Source organism: Argopecten irradians, chromosome 1 (genome assembly GCF_041381155.1).
Source record: "Argopecten irradians isolate NY chromosome 1, Ai_NY, whole genome shotgun sequence".
NCBI classification, from domain to species: domain Eukaryota; kingdom Metazoa; phylum Mollusca; class Bivalvia; order Pectinida; family Pectinidae; genus Argopecten; species Argopecten irradians.
In genome coordinates this window covers 43,467,586-43,486,633 of record NC_091134.1, presented here as the reverse complement: position 1 = coordinate 43,486,633, position 19,048 = coordinate 43,467,586, and the positions used below count along the sequence as shown (strand labels likewise).

At 37.5% G+C, this 19,048-nt stretch overlaps 3 protein-coding genes across 3 annotated transcripts; all 3 read left to right on the top strand.

The window, feature by feature from the left end:
* Positions 1-865: 865 nt before the first annotated feature.
* Positions 866-12,413, top strand: LOC138329103 (cleavage stimulation factor subunit 2-like). The gene is made up of 11 exons (XM_069275855.1): positions 866-990; positions 4,175-4,253; positions 4,455-4,659; positions 4,994-5,101; positions 5,266-5,385; positions 5,703-5,801; positions 9,596-9,662; positions 10,107-10,364; positions 10,743-10,942; positions 11,203-11,277; positions 11,683-12,413. Exons 1-11 carry the CDS (start codon positions 882-884, stop codon positions 11,800-11,802), a joined length of 1,440 nt encoding a protein of 479 aa, XP_069131956.1. The 5' UTR covers positions 866-881; the 3' UTR covers positions 11,803-12,413.
* Positions 12,414-15,009: 2,596 nt separating this feature from the next.
* LOC138329089 (complement C1q tumor necrosis factor-related protein 6-like) lies at positions 15,010-17,118 on the top strand. The gene is made up of 2 exons (XM_069275833.1): positions 15,010-15,559; positions 16,602-17,118. Exons 1-2 carry the CDS (start codon positions 15,046-15,048, stop codon positions 17,027-17,029), a joined length of 942 nt encoding a protein of 313 aa, XP_069131934.1. The 5' UTR covers positions 15,010-15,045; the 3' UTR covers positions 17,030-17,118.
* A 439-nt stretch (positions 17,119-17,557) lies between these two features.
* Positions 17,558-18,909, top strand: LOC138329098 (uncharacterized). Its single transcript, XM_069275843.1, has 2 exons — positions 17,558-18,046; positions 18,425-18,909. The coding sequence occupies exons 1-2, from the start codon at positions 17,566-17,568 to the stop codon at positions 18,850-18,852; spliced, it is 909 nt and encodes a 302-aa protein (XP_069131944.1). The 5' UTR covers positions 17,558-17,565; the 3' UTR covers positions 18,853-18,909.
* Positions 18,910-19,048: the final 139 nt, after the last annotated feature.

The window sequence follows — 19,048 nt, the reverse complement described above, 5'->3', positions numbered from 1 at the left end:
TTGATCATTACGTCGTGTCGATATTGCACATCAGAAGTTTCTCAATATCGAGATCTAATATTATTGGATTATGTGTGTTGCCTGTTATGCCGTAGTATTTTAATTTGTATTGTAGGCGTTTGTGTGGGACTTTGTCAAAGGCTTTGGCAAAGTCCATGATAATAATGTCTGTCTGTTTGTTGCTGTTATTATTGTTTGCGAGGTCGTGTATGAATGTAGCAAGTTGTGTCTCGCATGATCTGGATGATCTGAAGCCGTGTTGTAAGTTGTATAATATGTTGTTGTTCTCCAGATGTGACATTGTGGCGCTTGTAATGATATGTTCCATGAGTTCATCTAGCTAACATTGACCTCAAAAATACATTAGAATGTTGTTATTTACATAAACGAATATACCCCCATGAAGTAATAATTTACTGTTCTAAGAAATTTGTTATTTCTATTTTTGTTCTAAAGGTGACTCCAAATCTACTTTTATTTTACATGCAGTCAGCTGGTCAGTACTGTGCATAGGTCGAACAAGGGCAAAACCTGTGTCGATAACAATTTAGTAATAAGCCATTTACCTCATCAAATATTTGCCCCATGTCATTCCAGCCATTATGACAGATTTTACAGTGGTGACGTCTCAGAGGTAAATGTAACTGTTCTGCCTGTGTGCCGTTGGTTCGGTGAAGATCAAAGTGCCGAATGACCTCTGATCAAGCGCATTAAAGATCCAGATTGAGAAGTCAATAATCTCTAAACGATTTCGATTTAGAATGTTTTAAACTACCTAGCTCTGACGACTAGCTTAAGCACAACCACAAATTGGTTATTTTATAAAATTTAATACACATACATATAAATTACGAATTAATCACTTTTTTAATCATCACATCATGTGTTTTTGTTTTGGTTTCCAGATTACAAAAACGAAGAAAATGGCGGCTCAGTTGATGCCAAATCCACCGCTCACAGCAGCAGAAAGGGCATGTCGATCAGTATTCGGTAACATCATAATTAACGCCTTTTATTTCCCACTGATTTTGTTATATCTTATATTTCTCTTCATCCCCAACTTCGACCAGGACAGCTAATGCATGGTATTTGTCTTGCTCTTCACGCCGGTACCCATCAAGAAAACAACAACACGTAGGCCCACACGTGTGTTTGACTTTCAGACGCTTAACTATAACTAATCATGAATACTGTATTGTGGTTTGATACAAATAAGATTTGATTCACACCCGTGATTGTAAAAGAAAGTTTATACTATATTTAATGCCAATACTGCTTACAAGTTATCGTAAAATGGTAGAGTAAAAAATGACTGAAGGGGGATTACTCGCATTATACCATGATACCTGTTGATTAGGCGATATGTTTCTGATTAGGCTTAAAGTCCCAATATCCGTATCTGTCTTATTTTTTTTCATGATTTAAATGAATGTTGAAAATAAATCCTGTTTTAAATCATGCAGAGACAGGACTAAATCGAAGTGAAGATGAGCGATAATGATTCAGAAACTTTTGATAAAAATCAAATACATATTGAACATCTCTAGGTGGGTCCCATTTAGTCAAAGAAGCCGAAGTTAGCAAAAATTGTAACATCGTTGCCGAGAACGTTATGTGACGACCGTAACTACATAATGTCTGTCCGAACTCTTCCTCGAACGGGTCATACCTTTCCGACTTCTGTTCGGCAATAATCGCAACTTCTAAATATGGCGACCAGTTTAAAATGAAGGCATGTTTACAAATATCTACTTTCAACAACTGCTGCACCAAAGTTATTAAGAAATCATTATAAATATTTTTTGATATATTTTAATTTCAACTACATCTACAAATACTAATAATATCGGGGTCAAATCTAACTTTACTTTTTGTTGATCGATAGTTAGGTATAGTGTGGCTTTAACATAATAAGATAATAACATAATATTAGGCAAAGCCTATTTCAGAGCACAGCACAATGCAAGGGATATTCAATGAATATGGGTTTCTTTCTGTATTGCTCATTGCATGCATTTAATTAAAAAACAAGTTTTGCAAAGTGTTTCAGGTAGGACATTAGTATTTTACCTGCTGCCCCTATTGTATGATTGTAAAAGGTGACTAATTTTAGGATCTTATCTTTTCTCTTCTTCCTAACTAACTTTGTTCTTTCTAACTAACTTTGTTCTTCCTAACGTCTCCCTTGAAACAGCCTCACTTTTTGTTGAACGCTCACCCAGGTGAGGTAGGCTGTAGGTTAATCTGTCCCCTGGTTGAAACACACCAAAGTCTATAAATATGGTATTGCTAAGCGCTCAACATTAATGGAGTGGGACAACTGGTTCACTAGGGCTGTGGATTGTCTAACATGTGGCGATCCGATCCGATCCATGATTCAGGGTTGACGATTCACAGATCGGACCACGAATCACCAGTGAGATACAAGAAAAAGATTCAAATAAAGTAAAACTGTTTTTGTTGATTTTATAAATCAATAATGGTCTTATATATTGATAAATGTTTGATTGATAATAAAACCATTTTTAGCAATTTTACATTCCTTATCATTAAGCAATAGAGTTACAGGTGAAGTACAGCAGGATTCAGTCACTGTAACTGTAAAAAAAATCAAATCATTTGAATTTTGAAATGACGTCATCTCAAAAATACAAATGCACATCAATTACGGCATCAATCAAAATCAAACCATCTGTGGAATGGTACACTGTATATAAATTATCATAGTAAGGCATAAATCACCATATCAAAACATTTTCATTGTTACTTTTATTTTGGTCAAATACAGAAAAACATAGAGATGAAGAAAAAAATATTTGAAATCTATAAGGGTAGTTACAATTTAATTTAGTTCTAGGCTTTTAGTTTTTATTTTTAATCAGGTGATTTATGATTTTGACTCATAATTAGCCTACCTTTCGTTTTTAATGGGGTTCACATCTACAGTACTCGTGCGGTAGCCTAATATAATATATTCGTATTTTTACATATTTCCGACCCGTGATGAAAACGAAATTGATAATAATCTTTTACATCTCTAAAATTCAAAAATTATGTTTTATAATTATTATTTTATGAAGAATTCACAACATTGCATCGAAGCGTGGATACGAAAATAACATGTTGCTAGCTTTATTTCACGCAGCTCTTGTGTACTTCCGGTCTACTTCAAAGTGAAAACATCGATGAAATTTATCAGTGTACATTCCATTATATTTTTGAGCTATGACAGCATTAAAGAAGGTATTATTTTTTGCTTTTGAAAGATCGCGATCCACATATATCAGGAGTAACGAATATTCGTATCCGATCTTCCTCAAAAATTTGTGAATACTCGGATACTCGTTACAGCCCTATGGTTCACCCTTTGTCAATATAATGTAACAAATGGGGTGCGTTGCTTGGTGTCTTCGGCGGATGGCATGCTTCAGTGATATAACACTATAAAAAGGGCAAGATCGAGTTCCACTATACAATGTAAGAAGACATAACCGGGAATATGTCACAGTCTCCCAAAACATGCACCACACAATTAATACACACTGACACACCGCATACGTGGGAGGCCGTCGTTCCTTACACAACCCTAGCTGTTAATAAGACGTTAATTAATCAAACAAACAAACAAAGCAAATTGTTTGTGTGAATGTCTATGTTTTGGGAGGCTGGGGTGTGTCATGTCTCATTGTAAAAGAGAAACTTATGCCTATAATACTATCTCACTGAAGCTCATGCTGCCAAGACACCAAACATCACAGTACTTTTGACCATCTTTTACTTTGGTTAAATACATTCTTACATAATACTTAGTACTTTAAAGCAAATAAAACAGTTTATTTACTGATGGCAATTATGACATCACAGCACTTGTGAAAATAAATGGGCAATTCAATGATGCTAGTTATCACACATAACAACCTTGCAAAATATTGCACAAAATTATAGTTGTATGCCTGGCTACTGTTATATGTGATGACCTCTGCATCAATTATCGTACTACATGTGCTATTCATAAATCATCGTAAACACACCATTGTTGACGTTATGCCATTATTCTGTGATTACTATTGAAGTATTATCTTCTAATAAAATATATATTTTATCAATTATATAAGCAAAATCACATATTGTATAAGATTCAAACTCTATTTTTGTTTTGCTTTGCCACTCTCAGTTGGAAACATTCCTTATGAAGCCACAGAAGAACAGTTAAGAGAAATTTTCACTCAAGCTGGACCTGTTGTGAGTTTCAGGTAAGAGTTTGCCTTTCTCATTTTTTCCACCAATCCAATAACAATTTCCTAAAATTATGAGTCGGGTTGGAATGTTCAAATTTTAAAGGTTTTATATGGTATATTGTAGACTTGGGGGTGTACTGCACTGTCACTACATTGTTTGTGCTACTTGGATGATACCTCGTGCATCAGTGACTTTCAGCTTGTTTGCTTTTCCAGACTTGTATATGACAGAGAAACGGGAAAACCTAAAGGCTATGGCTTTTGTGAGTATCAAGATGTGGAAACAGCACAGAGTGCCATGCGTAACCTTAACAACTATGACTTCAATGGTCGTCCTTTGCGTGTGGGTGTGGCTGCTGGGGAACAGAACAGGGATGAGATGAAAGGCATGCAGCAAGCCATGGGAGGCCCTTTACTGGAAGTAGGTCTTGTTGAAACATCTTGCTATTGTCAGTGGTAATACATTGGTGCACTAGTCCATTGTCAAAAACTGATTAATCTCACTTATAAGATCCAATTTCAATGAAGTTATTACTTCTTAAATTGTAATTACCGGTAACAATATTGGTATTAAAATACTGTGAATGGGAGCCTCTTTACAATTGTTCTCTAAAATCTTGAGATGATTCAAGGGAGTTTCTTTATTGCTGAAAACAATCTGAATTTTCCAACTTCAGTCTTTTATTATTGAGTAGATTGTAAGATCTAGACCTGTGTTTGGTAAAAAGTACAATTCTTGCCATTCATTTTGACAGAGTCCTTTTGGGGATCCTACAGAGCCGGAGAAAGCTCCAGAGGCTATATCTAAGGCTGTAGCTAGTTTACCACCCGAGCAGATGTTTGAGCTGATGAAACAGATGAAGGTATGTGTGCAGTACTTTAATATATCTTTAGAATGCACCATTTATTTAAATCATTTAATTCCAATTTTGTACACCTGAGAAATGTAGATAATGTTTCAAATATTGTTTTTGCACGGTACATTTTGTAGAAATCAGAGTAATTTATATCTTTATATTCATTGCAGATGTGTATCCAAAATAACCCAACTGAAGCCAGGAATCTGCTTCTTCAGAACCCTCAGTTGGCATATGCTCTCCTTCAGGCACAGATTGTCATGAAAATTGTTGACCCTCAGGTTGCCATGGTAATATCACTAATCCCATGTTTTTGAATCAAATTCTTGTTGTGAACTGAGAAAATCCATATTACTGTGACTTTTGTATTCAACTTGAGAACATAATTCCTAGGAAGTTTCAATGCCCTTTGTCTTGAAATGCCAAAAAACATCATAAGATGTTCTAGAGTCTATAGTAAATAAATCAATAGTGTATAAAAACACTGAATATTTGTGGTAATGTTTCATCACTGTTATAAGAGCGTAATACCATGTTCATTAGATCATTCTCATTTTAAGAAAACCATTAAGATTTCAATATAAATATTTATCAATTATCTTACCAGGCCATGTTACACAGAGACAGTAACCAGATTCCACCATCTAACGTACCACCATCATCACAGCCAGTCAGTCTACCACCACAGCTCAGAATGCCTAGTACAGTAAGTATAACAGTACTGTCAGTCTACCACCACAGCTCAGAATGCCTAGTACAGTAAGTATAACAGTACTGTCAGTCTACCACCACAGCTCAGAATGCCTAGTACAGTAAGTATTACATCCAAGGTACATGTACCCCCATCATCACAGCCAGTCAGTCTACCACCACAGCTCAGAATGCCTAGTACAGTAAGTATAACAGTACTGTCAGTCTACCACCACAGCTCAGAATGCCTAGTACAGTAAGTATAACATCCAAGGTACATGTACTACCATCATCACAGCCAGTCAGTCTACCACCACAGCTCAGAATGCCTAGTACAGTAAGCATAACAGTACTGTCAGTCTACCACCACAGCTCAGAGTGCCTAGTACAGTAAGTATAACATCCAAGGTACATGTACCACCATCATCACAGCCTGTCATTCTACCACCACAGCTCAGAATGCCTAGCACAGTAAGTATAACAGTACTGTCAGTCTATCACCACAGCTCAGAATGCCTAGTACAGTAAGTATAACATCCAAGACACATGTACCACCATCATCACAGCCAGTCAGTCTACCACCACAGCTCAGAATGCCTAGTACAGTAAGTATAACAGTACTGTCAGTCTACCACCACAGCTCAGAATGCCTAGTACAGTAAGTATAACAGTACTGTCAGTCTACCACCACAGCTCAGAGTGCCTAGTACAGTAAGTATAACATCCAAGGTACATGTACCACCATCATCACAGCCAGTCAGTCTACCACCACAGCTCAGATTGCCTAGTACAGTAAGTATAACAGTACTGACAATCTACCACCACAGCTCAGACTGCCTAGTACAGTAAGTATAACATCCAAGGTACATGTACTACCATCATCACAGCCAGTCAGTCTACCACCACAGCTCAGAATGCCTAGTACAGTAAGTATAACAGTACTGTCAGTCTACCACCACAGCTCAGAGTGCCTAGTACAGTAAGTATAACATCCAAGGTACATGTACCACCATCATCACAGCCTGTCAGTCTACCACCACAGCTCAGAATGCCTAGTACAGTAAGTATAACATCCAAGGTACATCAGAATGCCTAGTACAGTAAGTATAACATCCAAGGTACATGTACCACCATCATCACAGCCAGTCAGTCTACCACCACAGCTCAGAATGCCTAGTACAGTAAGTATAACAGTACTGTCAGTCTACCACCACAGCTCAGAATGCCTAGTACAGTAAGTATAACATCCAAGGTACATGTACTACCATCATCACAGCCTGTCAGTCTACCACCACAGCTCAGAATGCCTAGTACAGTAAGTATAACAGTACTGTCAGTCTACCACCACAGCTCAGATTGCCTAGTACAGTAAGTATAACATCCAAGGTACATGTACTACCATCATCACAGCCTGTCAGTCTACCACCACAGCTCAGAATGCCTAGTACAGTAAGTATAACATCCAAGGTACATGTACCACCATCATCACAGCCAGTCAGTCTACCACCACAGCTCAGAATGCCTAGTACAGTAAGTATAACATCCAAGGTACAGTCTACCACCACAGCTCAGAATGCCTAGTACAGTAAGTATAACAGTACTGTCAGTCTACCACCACAGCTCAGAATGCCTAGTACAGTAAGTATTACAGTACTGTCAGTCTACCACCACAGCTCAGATTGCCTAGTACAGTAAGTATAACATCCAAGGTACATGTACCACCATCATCACAGCCAGTCAGTCTACCACCACAGCTCAGAATGCCTAGTACAGTAAGTATAACATCCAAGGTACATGTACCACCATCATCACAGCCAGTCAGTCTACCACCACAGCTCAGATTGCCTAGTACAGTTAGTGTAACAGTATGTCAGTCTACCACCACAGCTCAGAGTGCCTAGTACAGTAAGTATAACAGTACTGTCATCTACCACCACAGCTCAGATTGCCTAGTACAGTAGTATAACATCCAAGGTACATGTACCCCCATCATCACAGCCAGTCAGTCTACCACCACAGCTCAGAATGCCTAGTACAGTAAGTATAACAGTACTGTCAGTCTACCACCACAGCTCAGAATGCCTAGTACAGTAAGTATAACATCCAAGGTACATGTACCACCATCATCACAGCCAGTCAGTCTACCACCACAGCTCAGAATGCCTAGTACAGTAAGTATAACAGTACTGTCAGTCTACCACCACAGCTCAGACTGCCTAGTACAGTAAGTATAACATCCAAGGTACATGTACTACCATCATCACAGCCAGTCAGTCTACCACCACAGCTCAGAATGCCTAGTACAGTAAGTATAACAGTACTGTCAGTCTACCACCACAGCTCAGATTGCCTAGTACAGTAAGTATAACATCCAAGGTACATGTACCACCATCATCACAGCCTGTCAGTCTACCACCACAGCTCAGATTGCCTAGTACAGTAAGTATAACAGTACTGTCAGTCTACCACCACAGCTCAGAATGCCTAGTACAGTAAGTATAACATCCAAGGTACATGTACCACCATCATCACAGCCTGTCAGTCTACCACCACAGCTCAGATTGCCTAGTACAGTAAGCACAGCTCAGAATGCCTAGTACAGTAAGTATAACATCCAAGGTACATGTACCACCATCATCACAGCCAGTCAGTCTACCACCACAGCTCAGAATGCCTAGTACAGTAAGTATAACAGTACTGTCAGTCTACCACCACAGCTCAGAATGCCTAGTACAGTAAGTATATCATCCAAGGTACATGTACCACCATCATCACAGCCGTCAGTCTACCACCACAGCTCAGATTGCCTAGTACAGTAAGTATAACATCCAAGGTACATGTACTACCATCATCACAGCCTGTCAGTCTACCACCACAGCTCAGAATGCCTAGTACAGTAAGTATAACATCCAAGGTACATGTACCACCATCATCACAGCCAGTCAGTCTACCACCACAGCTCAGAATGCCTAGTACAGTAAGTATAACATCCAAGGTACATGTACCACCATCATCACAGCCTGTCAGTCTACCACCACAGCTCAGATTGCCTAGTACAGTAAGTATAACATCCAAGGTACATGTACCACCATCATCGCAGCCTGTCAGTTTACCACCACAGCTCAGATTGCCTAGTACAGTAAGTTTAACAGTACTGTCAGTCTACCACCACAGCTCAGAATGCCTAGTACAGTAAGTATAACATCCAAGGTACATGTACCACCATCATCACAGCCTGTCAGTCTACCACCACAGCTCAGAATGCCTAGTACAGTAAGTATAACAGTACTGTCAGTCTACCACCACAGCTCAGAATGCCTAGTACAGTAAGTATAACATCCAAGGTACATGTCTACCATCATCACAGCCTGTCAGTCTACCACAAGCTCAGAATGCCTAGTACACAGCTCAGTCTAATGCAGCTCAGAATGCCTAGTACAGTAAGTGTAACAATACTGTCATTTTACAAATCCATCATCCATGGTACCACAACTATCACATACTGACATCACAACTGAGGTTGCACGGTATGATTAGTATGTATAGCACTATTGTCACTTTTGCGAGGCCTCAAGATTGCTCACTTTGAATTAAGATATTTTAAAATTGCATACTAATAATATGAACACCATGTACTTTCTATGATATATGGAATGTTTTGGCTGACTTTTCACAATTATTTTTTTCCATTACTTGCCTATTCAGTTGGATTAATTTTAGTCCCCAGAGTTCTTACTCATAATTGGGTCAAATTCGGTTTGCTTAAGTTTACTCATATCTAAGCTGAATTAATGAGATTTGTTGTTACAGTCCGTGCCCCAGGGACCACCTAACTCCATGGGAGGACCTATGCCCCTGGGTATCAACATGGCTCCAGGTAAGGGCTATATATCAATAAATAGTCATGTCATACCTCAAACTTAAAGTATGGCTAAAAAGTAGTGTTTGTGCCTTCTGCCTGTAAAGAATACACTATACCTATGCCCCAAAGAAAAGTCACAAGTTAAGGGTATACTATGTATATATATACTGGCTTGAAAAAGTGTATGGGGGTATATATATTTGTTAGCAAACCATACCCTTATTTACATTATGGAACTTCTTTCAAAACATTTCAAAAGATAAAAGTCTAACTTTAGTGTTTATTAAAATTCAGTGTACAAGTTAAATTCAACATATAATGTTCTGTATATTACACATTGTAAATATGAAACATGATCATAAGTTTTAAATTGCTTTCAAACTTATAAGGTTCATTAGAAATATATAGATACAATGTATATACTTGTAAGAAAATCATCATGTAATAATTTTATTTCAGGTCCACATGGCCCTGTGGGTCCTGGACCACATGGTCCTGGAGGGCCTGGCTCTCATGGCCCAGGGGGACCAGGTCCACACGGCCCCGGAGCTCCCGGTCCACACCCTGGGGGTCCACATGGACCAGGGGGTCCAGGACAACGCCCTGGGGTCCCTGCAGCTCGTGGTCCTGGTCCACATGGCCCAGGGGGTCCAGGTCCAGGAGGTCCAAGAATGGGTGGACCAGAGATGATGGGAAGGCCCCAAGGATCATTAATGGGTAAGTACATTGAATAGAACCTGTTTATATTGAAATCTAAACAAATTTAGTTTTTCAAGTTATCCAGTTGTCATAATATTTTAAATACTGTACCTTTGACTGTATTTAAATCTTTTTCCAGAAATGTTTTTATTTTGTAAACATCATTACCGGGTACATTTCAAACTTGTTATCATCCAAAAGCAATCAGAGGATCTATTGCATGGATTTGTTTTTCGCTTAGACAGGATCATACTGTCTAACTTCATGAAAATCTGAATAAAGAATCAACAAACAATCCTTTCTTTCTGTGTTGTAAAATCAGTTAATGCATGAATAAAATAATTGAAATAGTAAATAGTAGTAGACTTGTGTATTGTATGTTCATACTTAATGCAGGTCCAGGTGGCCCTCAGCCAAATATGGGCGGTCCTCAGCCTAGCATGGGTGGTCCACCAATGAGGCCAGAAATGGGAGGTCAACCTCCGTCCCGCCCAGAACAGAGGGATCCCAGGATGGGAGATGGGCGTGGCATGCCTCAGAGATCTGTGCCAAGTTCAGCATCAGCTGGTATTCCTGGGTTACCAAATCTGTCACTCGTAAGTAAATGTGTGCTTATTTGTATCAAAATTGAGAGCAAAGTACATAACAAATACCTGTTACCGTAATACCATTTCAAACTTTTCACACTTAATTTACATTATTAGAACTGATAAGTTTACAGTTATCCAAAATAATCGTCTTTCAACTGCTTAGGTTCAGCCATTATGTGCAATGAGGAGTTCCATGCAGTATTAACACCTGTTATTAAATACATTTTATGATACCCTGTTATGAAATTCTGTTCTCTCTTACCCAGGGTGGCCTACAGTTACCTGGTGGTATGCCAAACATGTCAGCTGGAGCTTCAATCTCGGCACAGGATCAAGAAAAAGTAAGTTAAATAGTTGGAATAGCATACAGCTCAGTTTAGTAGTAGGGGAAAGACACAGGGACTCTGATTAAAGAACACTAAGCAGCAATATAAATGAAAACGTGATAATTTGGATACTTCCAACAATCATTTAAAGCTTTTGACCCTTCAGACATTCACTTTCACATTGCTATAAATGCACTTGCAGGTAATTTTGCCTTCGACTAAATTGCGGGCAAAAAGTAAAAATTTGGTTGATTGTTATGTTTAAACATTAACATGGCATACCCGGAATATCAAATGTTCTTTGTGTAGAAACTTGAAGAAAGTTCCCACAACATTTTATGTTATACAAAAAATAATTAGTTTTTAAAACCTACATATTATATATACTTATTCATATGCAATACTTTGTTTGAATTTCAGGCTGCCTTAATCATGCAGGTGCTACAGCTTACAGACCAGCAGATAGCCATGTTACCACCAGATCAACGGCAGAGTATACTTATCCTCAAAGATCAGATAGCGAAGAGTGCAAACACTTAGACATGTATTCTGTCGTCATATTATCATGTCAACATCCACAGTAGACATAGCCTGAATATGTATGGTCTGGCCATTTTGTAGGCCGATTTGAAGGCTACATTTGTAAATATCATGATCAGCATCATTTAAATTCATAGATATAAATGCTCTAATTTTCAAGAATTTGTTATAAACAAAGAAAGATTTATTGTGTAATTGTTGTGCAATTTTCCAGACTAATTGTTGTACTTTGTATGTCTAAAACAAAATTTGAATTACCAGTTGTATTAGAATACATATTTAATACACTGCTAGTTTCAATTAATCAGTAAACTGCATCAAATTTCTTTTATGGTTCATTTTTATTTATATCATTTGAAAAGTTAGCGTAACGACAGCAGTAAGATAAATCATTATTTGTTTCATAACCTGTTTGTTGGATACAAGTGTTTTATAACTTTTGATGGATCATTATGATCGACGTCAAGAAAGGAGTTTTGTCTATGACAATGTGAGCGATCAGAAAGTGAGTATAGTATCTTGTATCATTGCAGAACTGTGTGTTCCTTATTCATGCTTCATTTGTGTCCATTCTGAGTTCAATAAAACTCATTCCATTTATCAAATAAAAAGTTCTGCCTTTCATTTCAATAACAACTTGTTTTAAGATACACTGACATTATTTCCTGTAAGATGTTGCTTACTCAGGGCTCACTTTGGCAGTCATTTAAATATCATTTTAGCTCTTTGGAATACTGTCAAATGCCTAGAACACATGCAAAGCCCCTTTTCTTTATTTTTGTCTAACCTTCAGTAATAGACATGGAGAATAGACTAAGGTTTTGCTTTTCTGGTGGGGGTAGCACTATCAACATCCTATTAAAATCCATTTATGACCATGTAAGTCACATCTTATCAAACTAAAAGAAGTCATGAACAAAGATTGAAAGGAAAAAAAATTCCAGGTTTTCAGAATTTAGAGGATTTACATTGTAAGAAAAAAAACTAACCGTAATTTTCATACCTGGTACTCATGAATCAAGAAGAACTTTTAATGTTTTATTCACCACCAAAAATTAGCAACATTTTGAGAATTACAATTCTTAAAATGCACAGGTTTTAATTTTACAAGTACAAATAAGTGTTAAAATGATAATCATGGTACATGTATTTACATCTACATCAGGCCATGAAACCAATCTGTGGTCTACGTTTCATATCTTCACAGGCATAATAAAGTGGTTTGTGCAGGTATGTTTCCGTCTAAACATGCACAAGGCACCAAAAACATTTATAATGTATATTAAAGACTGTGTTGTAATTAATGTATAAAGTTTGTCTGTCCATTAGAATGGTTTTCACAACTGAATTCATCAAATTTACAATAAATTAACTGAAGAAAGAATGCGCTGTAGCTGTAAGCATGTCAAAAGTTTTGCCCAGTTTTGGCACATATAACTTTAAAAGTTATCAACTCAGATTTTACTGAAATTACCAATGACATTGGGGTATTGGGCAAGTAATGCTGCAATTTAATCGTACACTATACCAAGCCAATGTATAAGGGGATGTACTACAACAATTTAATCAAGAAAAAAAGTTTAAAATGATGAGTTCGGGGTCGAAAATGCACAAACCACATCATTTTGTAATGGTGCTCAAAAGATTTTCATCCTTGTTTAGGAAAACAATTTACTTCGGTGATATAGACGTTTTAGTAGTAGGGAAACCATGGAATAAGCATTGAAATCATGCACAGTAAATTCAATGCAATGTTGTATATATATCAATCGGAAGTATTTCTGGTGCCTATTCAAGTAAAAGTATTTAGTACTAACATTCCTAAGTATGCAAAGTGTAAGGAGCATAATCATTGCCTGAAAATTGGTATCCCTGAAGATAAATAGAACGAGGAAAAGAGCTGTACGAAAAAGTAAACGATTTATACATATTGTTAGGACAAGGCATGGTAATATTTTCGAAGTTCATGGATGATTTTATAAAAACCTTTAATCTTAAGAGAAGGATTCGAAAGAGTCAATTTAATACTCCATTGTTTCCTTTTTGGCTTACTTTATGTGTGGTACAACGTCCGACCCAACTGGCATCATTTTTTCCGTTTAACGACGTCTCGAAAACCTGGTCCAGAAACCTGATATTTGGCGCATAACATGTTTGGATATTTAACGTATCAAAAAATTATTATTACATTTAAAACTGCTTAAAGAAGACCTAGTTCTGGTTTTGAGTTGATATGGTATACCTTGGTACGGAGATGAGGGTCAATCCCTGATTGATCTTTCAACGTTGACATTTTGGATTCGACATTGTCATTTGCTGGTTTACCCTTAACGTAATCTAGAGCGACTACTGGTTGAAAATAGAATACATGGGCTCGGGAGTGAAAATCCGATTGGTAGAGGTGGAGTTTTTCGCAACGTGGAAACATTAGCTCATTTCCTTCAAATCTACGCAGCATATACAGTTATATGTTCTAGCTTTGATAAGCGAACAAAATATTAGACTAGATGCACAGTACCGAAATTATCACACTGCGCATAACTTGCCGAAAATATTAACGTTAACAGTCATTGGCCACACTTCAAAATTTATTCGCGTACAGTATTTCAAATAATAACTTCATGACTACTTGCAATTGCAAAAATGTAATTTCTCTCTTGGGTCTCCGTTTAAATACATTACTGTTTGTATTCTTCACTTGTGCTATTATATTTGGCTATTTCAACTTTTTATATCTTGATTCTTTTTATTGAATTTAAAGATGCACCACCGCTGATAAACGTTTTTTTTTCTATCAAAATCAGAAGTAGACGAATTAGTCTTTTCTTCAGTTTTAAATTTTACTCACTTTACACTATTGCCACATAATAAAGTTTGAGCTTCTAATTTTTACTTCAAGAAAAATAAAATAAAAAAAAATACGTAATTGCGCCCCGAAAAAATACATGGCACTAAATGGAACGAAGTACTGATTACGCATGAATCAAAAACAAAATCAGTTATTTCATTTTATTTATTTTTTTTGTGTTAATTAGACATATATATATACGATTAAACACCAATTGTTGTTCACATGATGAGTATCGTTCATGCTCTGTTGGCGGTGGAATAACTTTAACTCAGTGGTCTTGAAATGTCTTCCCAATCACTTGACCGTGTTATCCTATCTGTCGAGTGATATTTGTGTACGTGATTCTGACAACGTTTCACTGATAAGCTTTATACCTTGTTCGGTCAGTCAACATGGCGTCAAAGTGGTCGTCAGTGATTATATTGCTATTGGTGCAACTAGCCGCTACTCGAGCTGCCATAGAAAATGAAGATCCCATTGAAAGGCGACTCCGTAAGATGGAGAGAGACTTTTCCGTATCGATACAGTCTCTGAAATCCGAACTAAAAGACACTCAGAACAAGTTGAAGACGGTCCAAGCGGAGCTTGATTCCACCAAATCCACAGTGTCAGCTTTAAATGCCGAATTGGTAGCCACTCAAACCGAACTAATGGAGACTCGCACTGGACTCCAGGATACCCGAACGGAACTGTTCGCCGTGAAGATGGAATTAGTCAAATCACACTCTTTGGTTGACGAAAGTGAACGCGAAAAAGACATGTCCAAATTGGATAAACTTCAAAAACGCTATCATGATGGTAAAGAAGAGGATGCATCCTTTCCTTACGAACGAAACGTTAGCATGGCATCTGAACCGCAGAAGGCGGGGACTCGTATGATTAAACGTCCAAATTGGTCGACACGAGGTAAGCGAGATTTGATAACACCATTTGCTTGGATTATGTAATATTATATAAATGTTTCTGTGAGTCTGCTTATTGGACATGATGTGGAAGGGTATATATGTCGGTGTATACATATTGCTGAGCTAGCAATGCCATACCTGTCCTATCGGATCATTTTGAAATTTTTAACCAACTTCCTTGTACTAGCAATATGTTTTAGATGTATTCAGTATTACCATCGATCAAGGCAATGTGACCTTTATGAAATATAGTTTTCGAATCATGATGGCCGATCGATGCTACTATCCAATCTTTATATCAAGTTATTAATAAATGCCCTTTACGGACACCAAGCATTGATCATTGAATAAGTTTTTATGTCAAAGGGAAAAGATTATATCAAGATATATATTCGCGCTCATCTTAATTAAGCCAATTCACTTTAATACTAGTTTAACATTCTTGAAGGTGAAATATAAAAATTGTTCAAGGTAGCATTCTATGTTTTCTGGATGAATATCTTATAAAAAAAAATTATTGACATTATAAAACATAAGTTATGCAAGTTAATCAATTAGGCATAGTTACCATAACTACAACTGGAACGATACAAATACCAAAAAATACAATACCAATTGTATCAGTGATGACTCGACAGTTGAATTCAACAATTTTGCCATTAATAAGATAATAATAGGCTTTAATCCTTAATGAATTTGAGGGTCAAAATAGCACAACCCATACACAGTCCTTTCTATTTTTTCGGCATTCTTGATCAACTTTGTTCTTAAACATGGTAAATTCCAGTATAGATGATATCAGGAAAAAACGCTTGTTTGAAAAATAACGTTCAATAGATTTTTTATGTTATGGAACAAACATCACAGAGTACTCTAAATGAAAAGTTCTTGAATGCTGTCTTTCATGAAATCGGTACCCCGTTATTCGCTCATATCACTGTTGCAAATGGCCTTTTTATTTTTAAGTCAATTAAAACGCTCCTTACCAGTCACATATTCATGATGCTTCATATAATTGAAATGCGTGCTCTCTGATATTGCAGGTCGCCGTGTATCTGACCAACATAGCCATAAAGCCTTCTCTGCACAGTCGACTCACCAGGAAAACGCTCTTATTACACACCAGACAATTCTCTTCCCCCGTGTCATCCTAAACGAAGGGTCAGCTTACGACAACCTGACCGGAGTGTTTACATGTCCAGAGTCCGGAGTCTATCACTTCTCTGTCACCATCATGTCTCTCCGAGACGACGAGGTAGAAACGGAACTGGTTGTCAATGGTAACCAGGTGATGTTAAATTATGCTGCCGGGTCGCTGAAACATAACCAGGGCACCAATTCGGTGGTTGTACGATTGGACATTGGCGACAAGGTGTGGGTTCGAGTCAACCAGAACCCAGTCATTAATACCGATGGGGCCATAAGTATTTACGGACAGTCTTGGTCAACTTTCACTGGTTTCATGATATAATGTACCATGGTTAAGTATTGTGAAATTATGCACATGAATGCACATCAATAAATTACAAAGTACATTACATGCCATGTGCTTTTTTTAATTTTCATTGTCACTTTTACTCTGACACTGCGTTGAAATAAAATAAAAACATAATACGGAACATAAGTATGTATAATTGAGTCTCCTACCCAGAAGGATACGTAAACAAATGTACCTTTACATTTTGCATTTATTGGGTTTAACTAATTTTGAAAAAATCAATGCAGAAATCAGTGCCACTTAGTTCATTGTAGCCCTAGGTCAGGATCGCAATAGCGGTACGTTGTATATAGTTTTAAACATACCAATGCAAAAGTTAGACAGACATATTATCTCTCAACGCTTTCTGTGCTGATTGGGAATTGTTTCTTTTTACGTTGAAACTATTAAAGTCAAGCTACTTTTATCTTTCCTTATCTATTTTTTTCATAACGTTTTATGCAAAGTCTGAAATACATAACACGATCATGTACTGATAAGTGTCACAACTTGTAACGACATCGGTCAATATGGCGTCAACGTGGCTAGTGTTTCTATTGTTGTTGGTGAAGGTAGCTGGTACTTTTTCTCTGTCTTATAATGATGAATCCATCGAAATTCGACTTCGTAGAATGGAAAGAGACTTTTCCTCGTCCATACAATCTCTTAAATCCGAACTGAAAGACACGCAAGATAAACTGGAAACCATTCAGATGGAGTTGGACTCGACGAAAGCTATGGTGAGAGTTATAAACTCAGAGTTGTTAGCCACTCAACATGATCTAAAAGAAAGTCGTGTAGAGCTACAAGCGACTCGAGAAGAACTGTTCACAAAGACGTTGGAACTTGTCAAATCTCCTTCTCTGATAAGAACCGGTAGTGGAGAAGACACCTCGCTTCTCGAGAAACCTGGAGCTGGTCATCATGACAGGGAAGATAATCTCCCAGTGCTCAAAACCGTCACATCAAACAGGCCTCGTATAAGTAAACAATTGAAATGGGCAACACGAAGTAAGATTAGTATTTTAGCCTTTACGCACGTGATACCCATTCTGTAATGTTCATTGGTCGTGTGTACTAGAATCTCCTGATAAAGGATATTAGAAAACGAAGTGCTGCATTCGGAAGTACGTGTATTAGGTGATGCCCCATGGTAGCATTGCATCCATGTTTCTGCCATTGATCACTCATTTGAGCATGATTAAATTATCCATAAGATTTATTCTATCGATAATTAAAACGACAATCTATGTCATTTACATGCAATTTCGGTGATCTGAGAATTTGAGTATTCCATATATTAATTACATAATCATTTCATCATGACAAACACAAAGTGTTCAATTCTCATATTAAAACTGACTTTATATGTTGTCTGTGACGTTGTAGGTCGTCGTGTGTCTAATCAACATATAGAGAAAGCCTTCTCCGCTCAGACGTCTCACCACGATGTTTCTCTTGTAACTCATCAGACAGTTCCCTTCCCCCACGTCATCCTAAACGAAGGGTCAGCCTACGACAACCTGACAGGAGTGTTTACGTGTCCAGAGCCCGGAGTCTATCACTTCTCAGTCACCATTATGGCATTTCGTGACGACCAAGTCGAAACAGAACTGGTCGTCAATGGTAACCATGCGATGTTAAACTATGCCGGCGGGACCCAGCGATACAACCAGGGTACCAACTCCGTCCTGGTGCGATTGGACGTCGGAGACCGGGTCTGGGTTCGAATACTTAACAGTCCGGACGTCCAGACGGATGGTGACATACGGATATATGGAGGTGGTTGGACAACATTCACGGGGTTTATGATATAGTATTTATTTAAATTGATCCTACAATAAAAGGAGTAGTCTTCATCGTCTTCATCACTATGTTGATCTACCTACACTTATTGGTACTAAACAAACTGTGTAGGTATAACAAACTGTGTAGGTGTATCATATTATTTTTATCATTAGTAAAAACGCTGGGAATTAGCAACGGTAATGAAAACACCATATTAATTTAGGA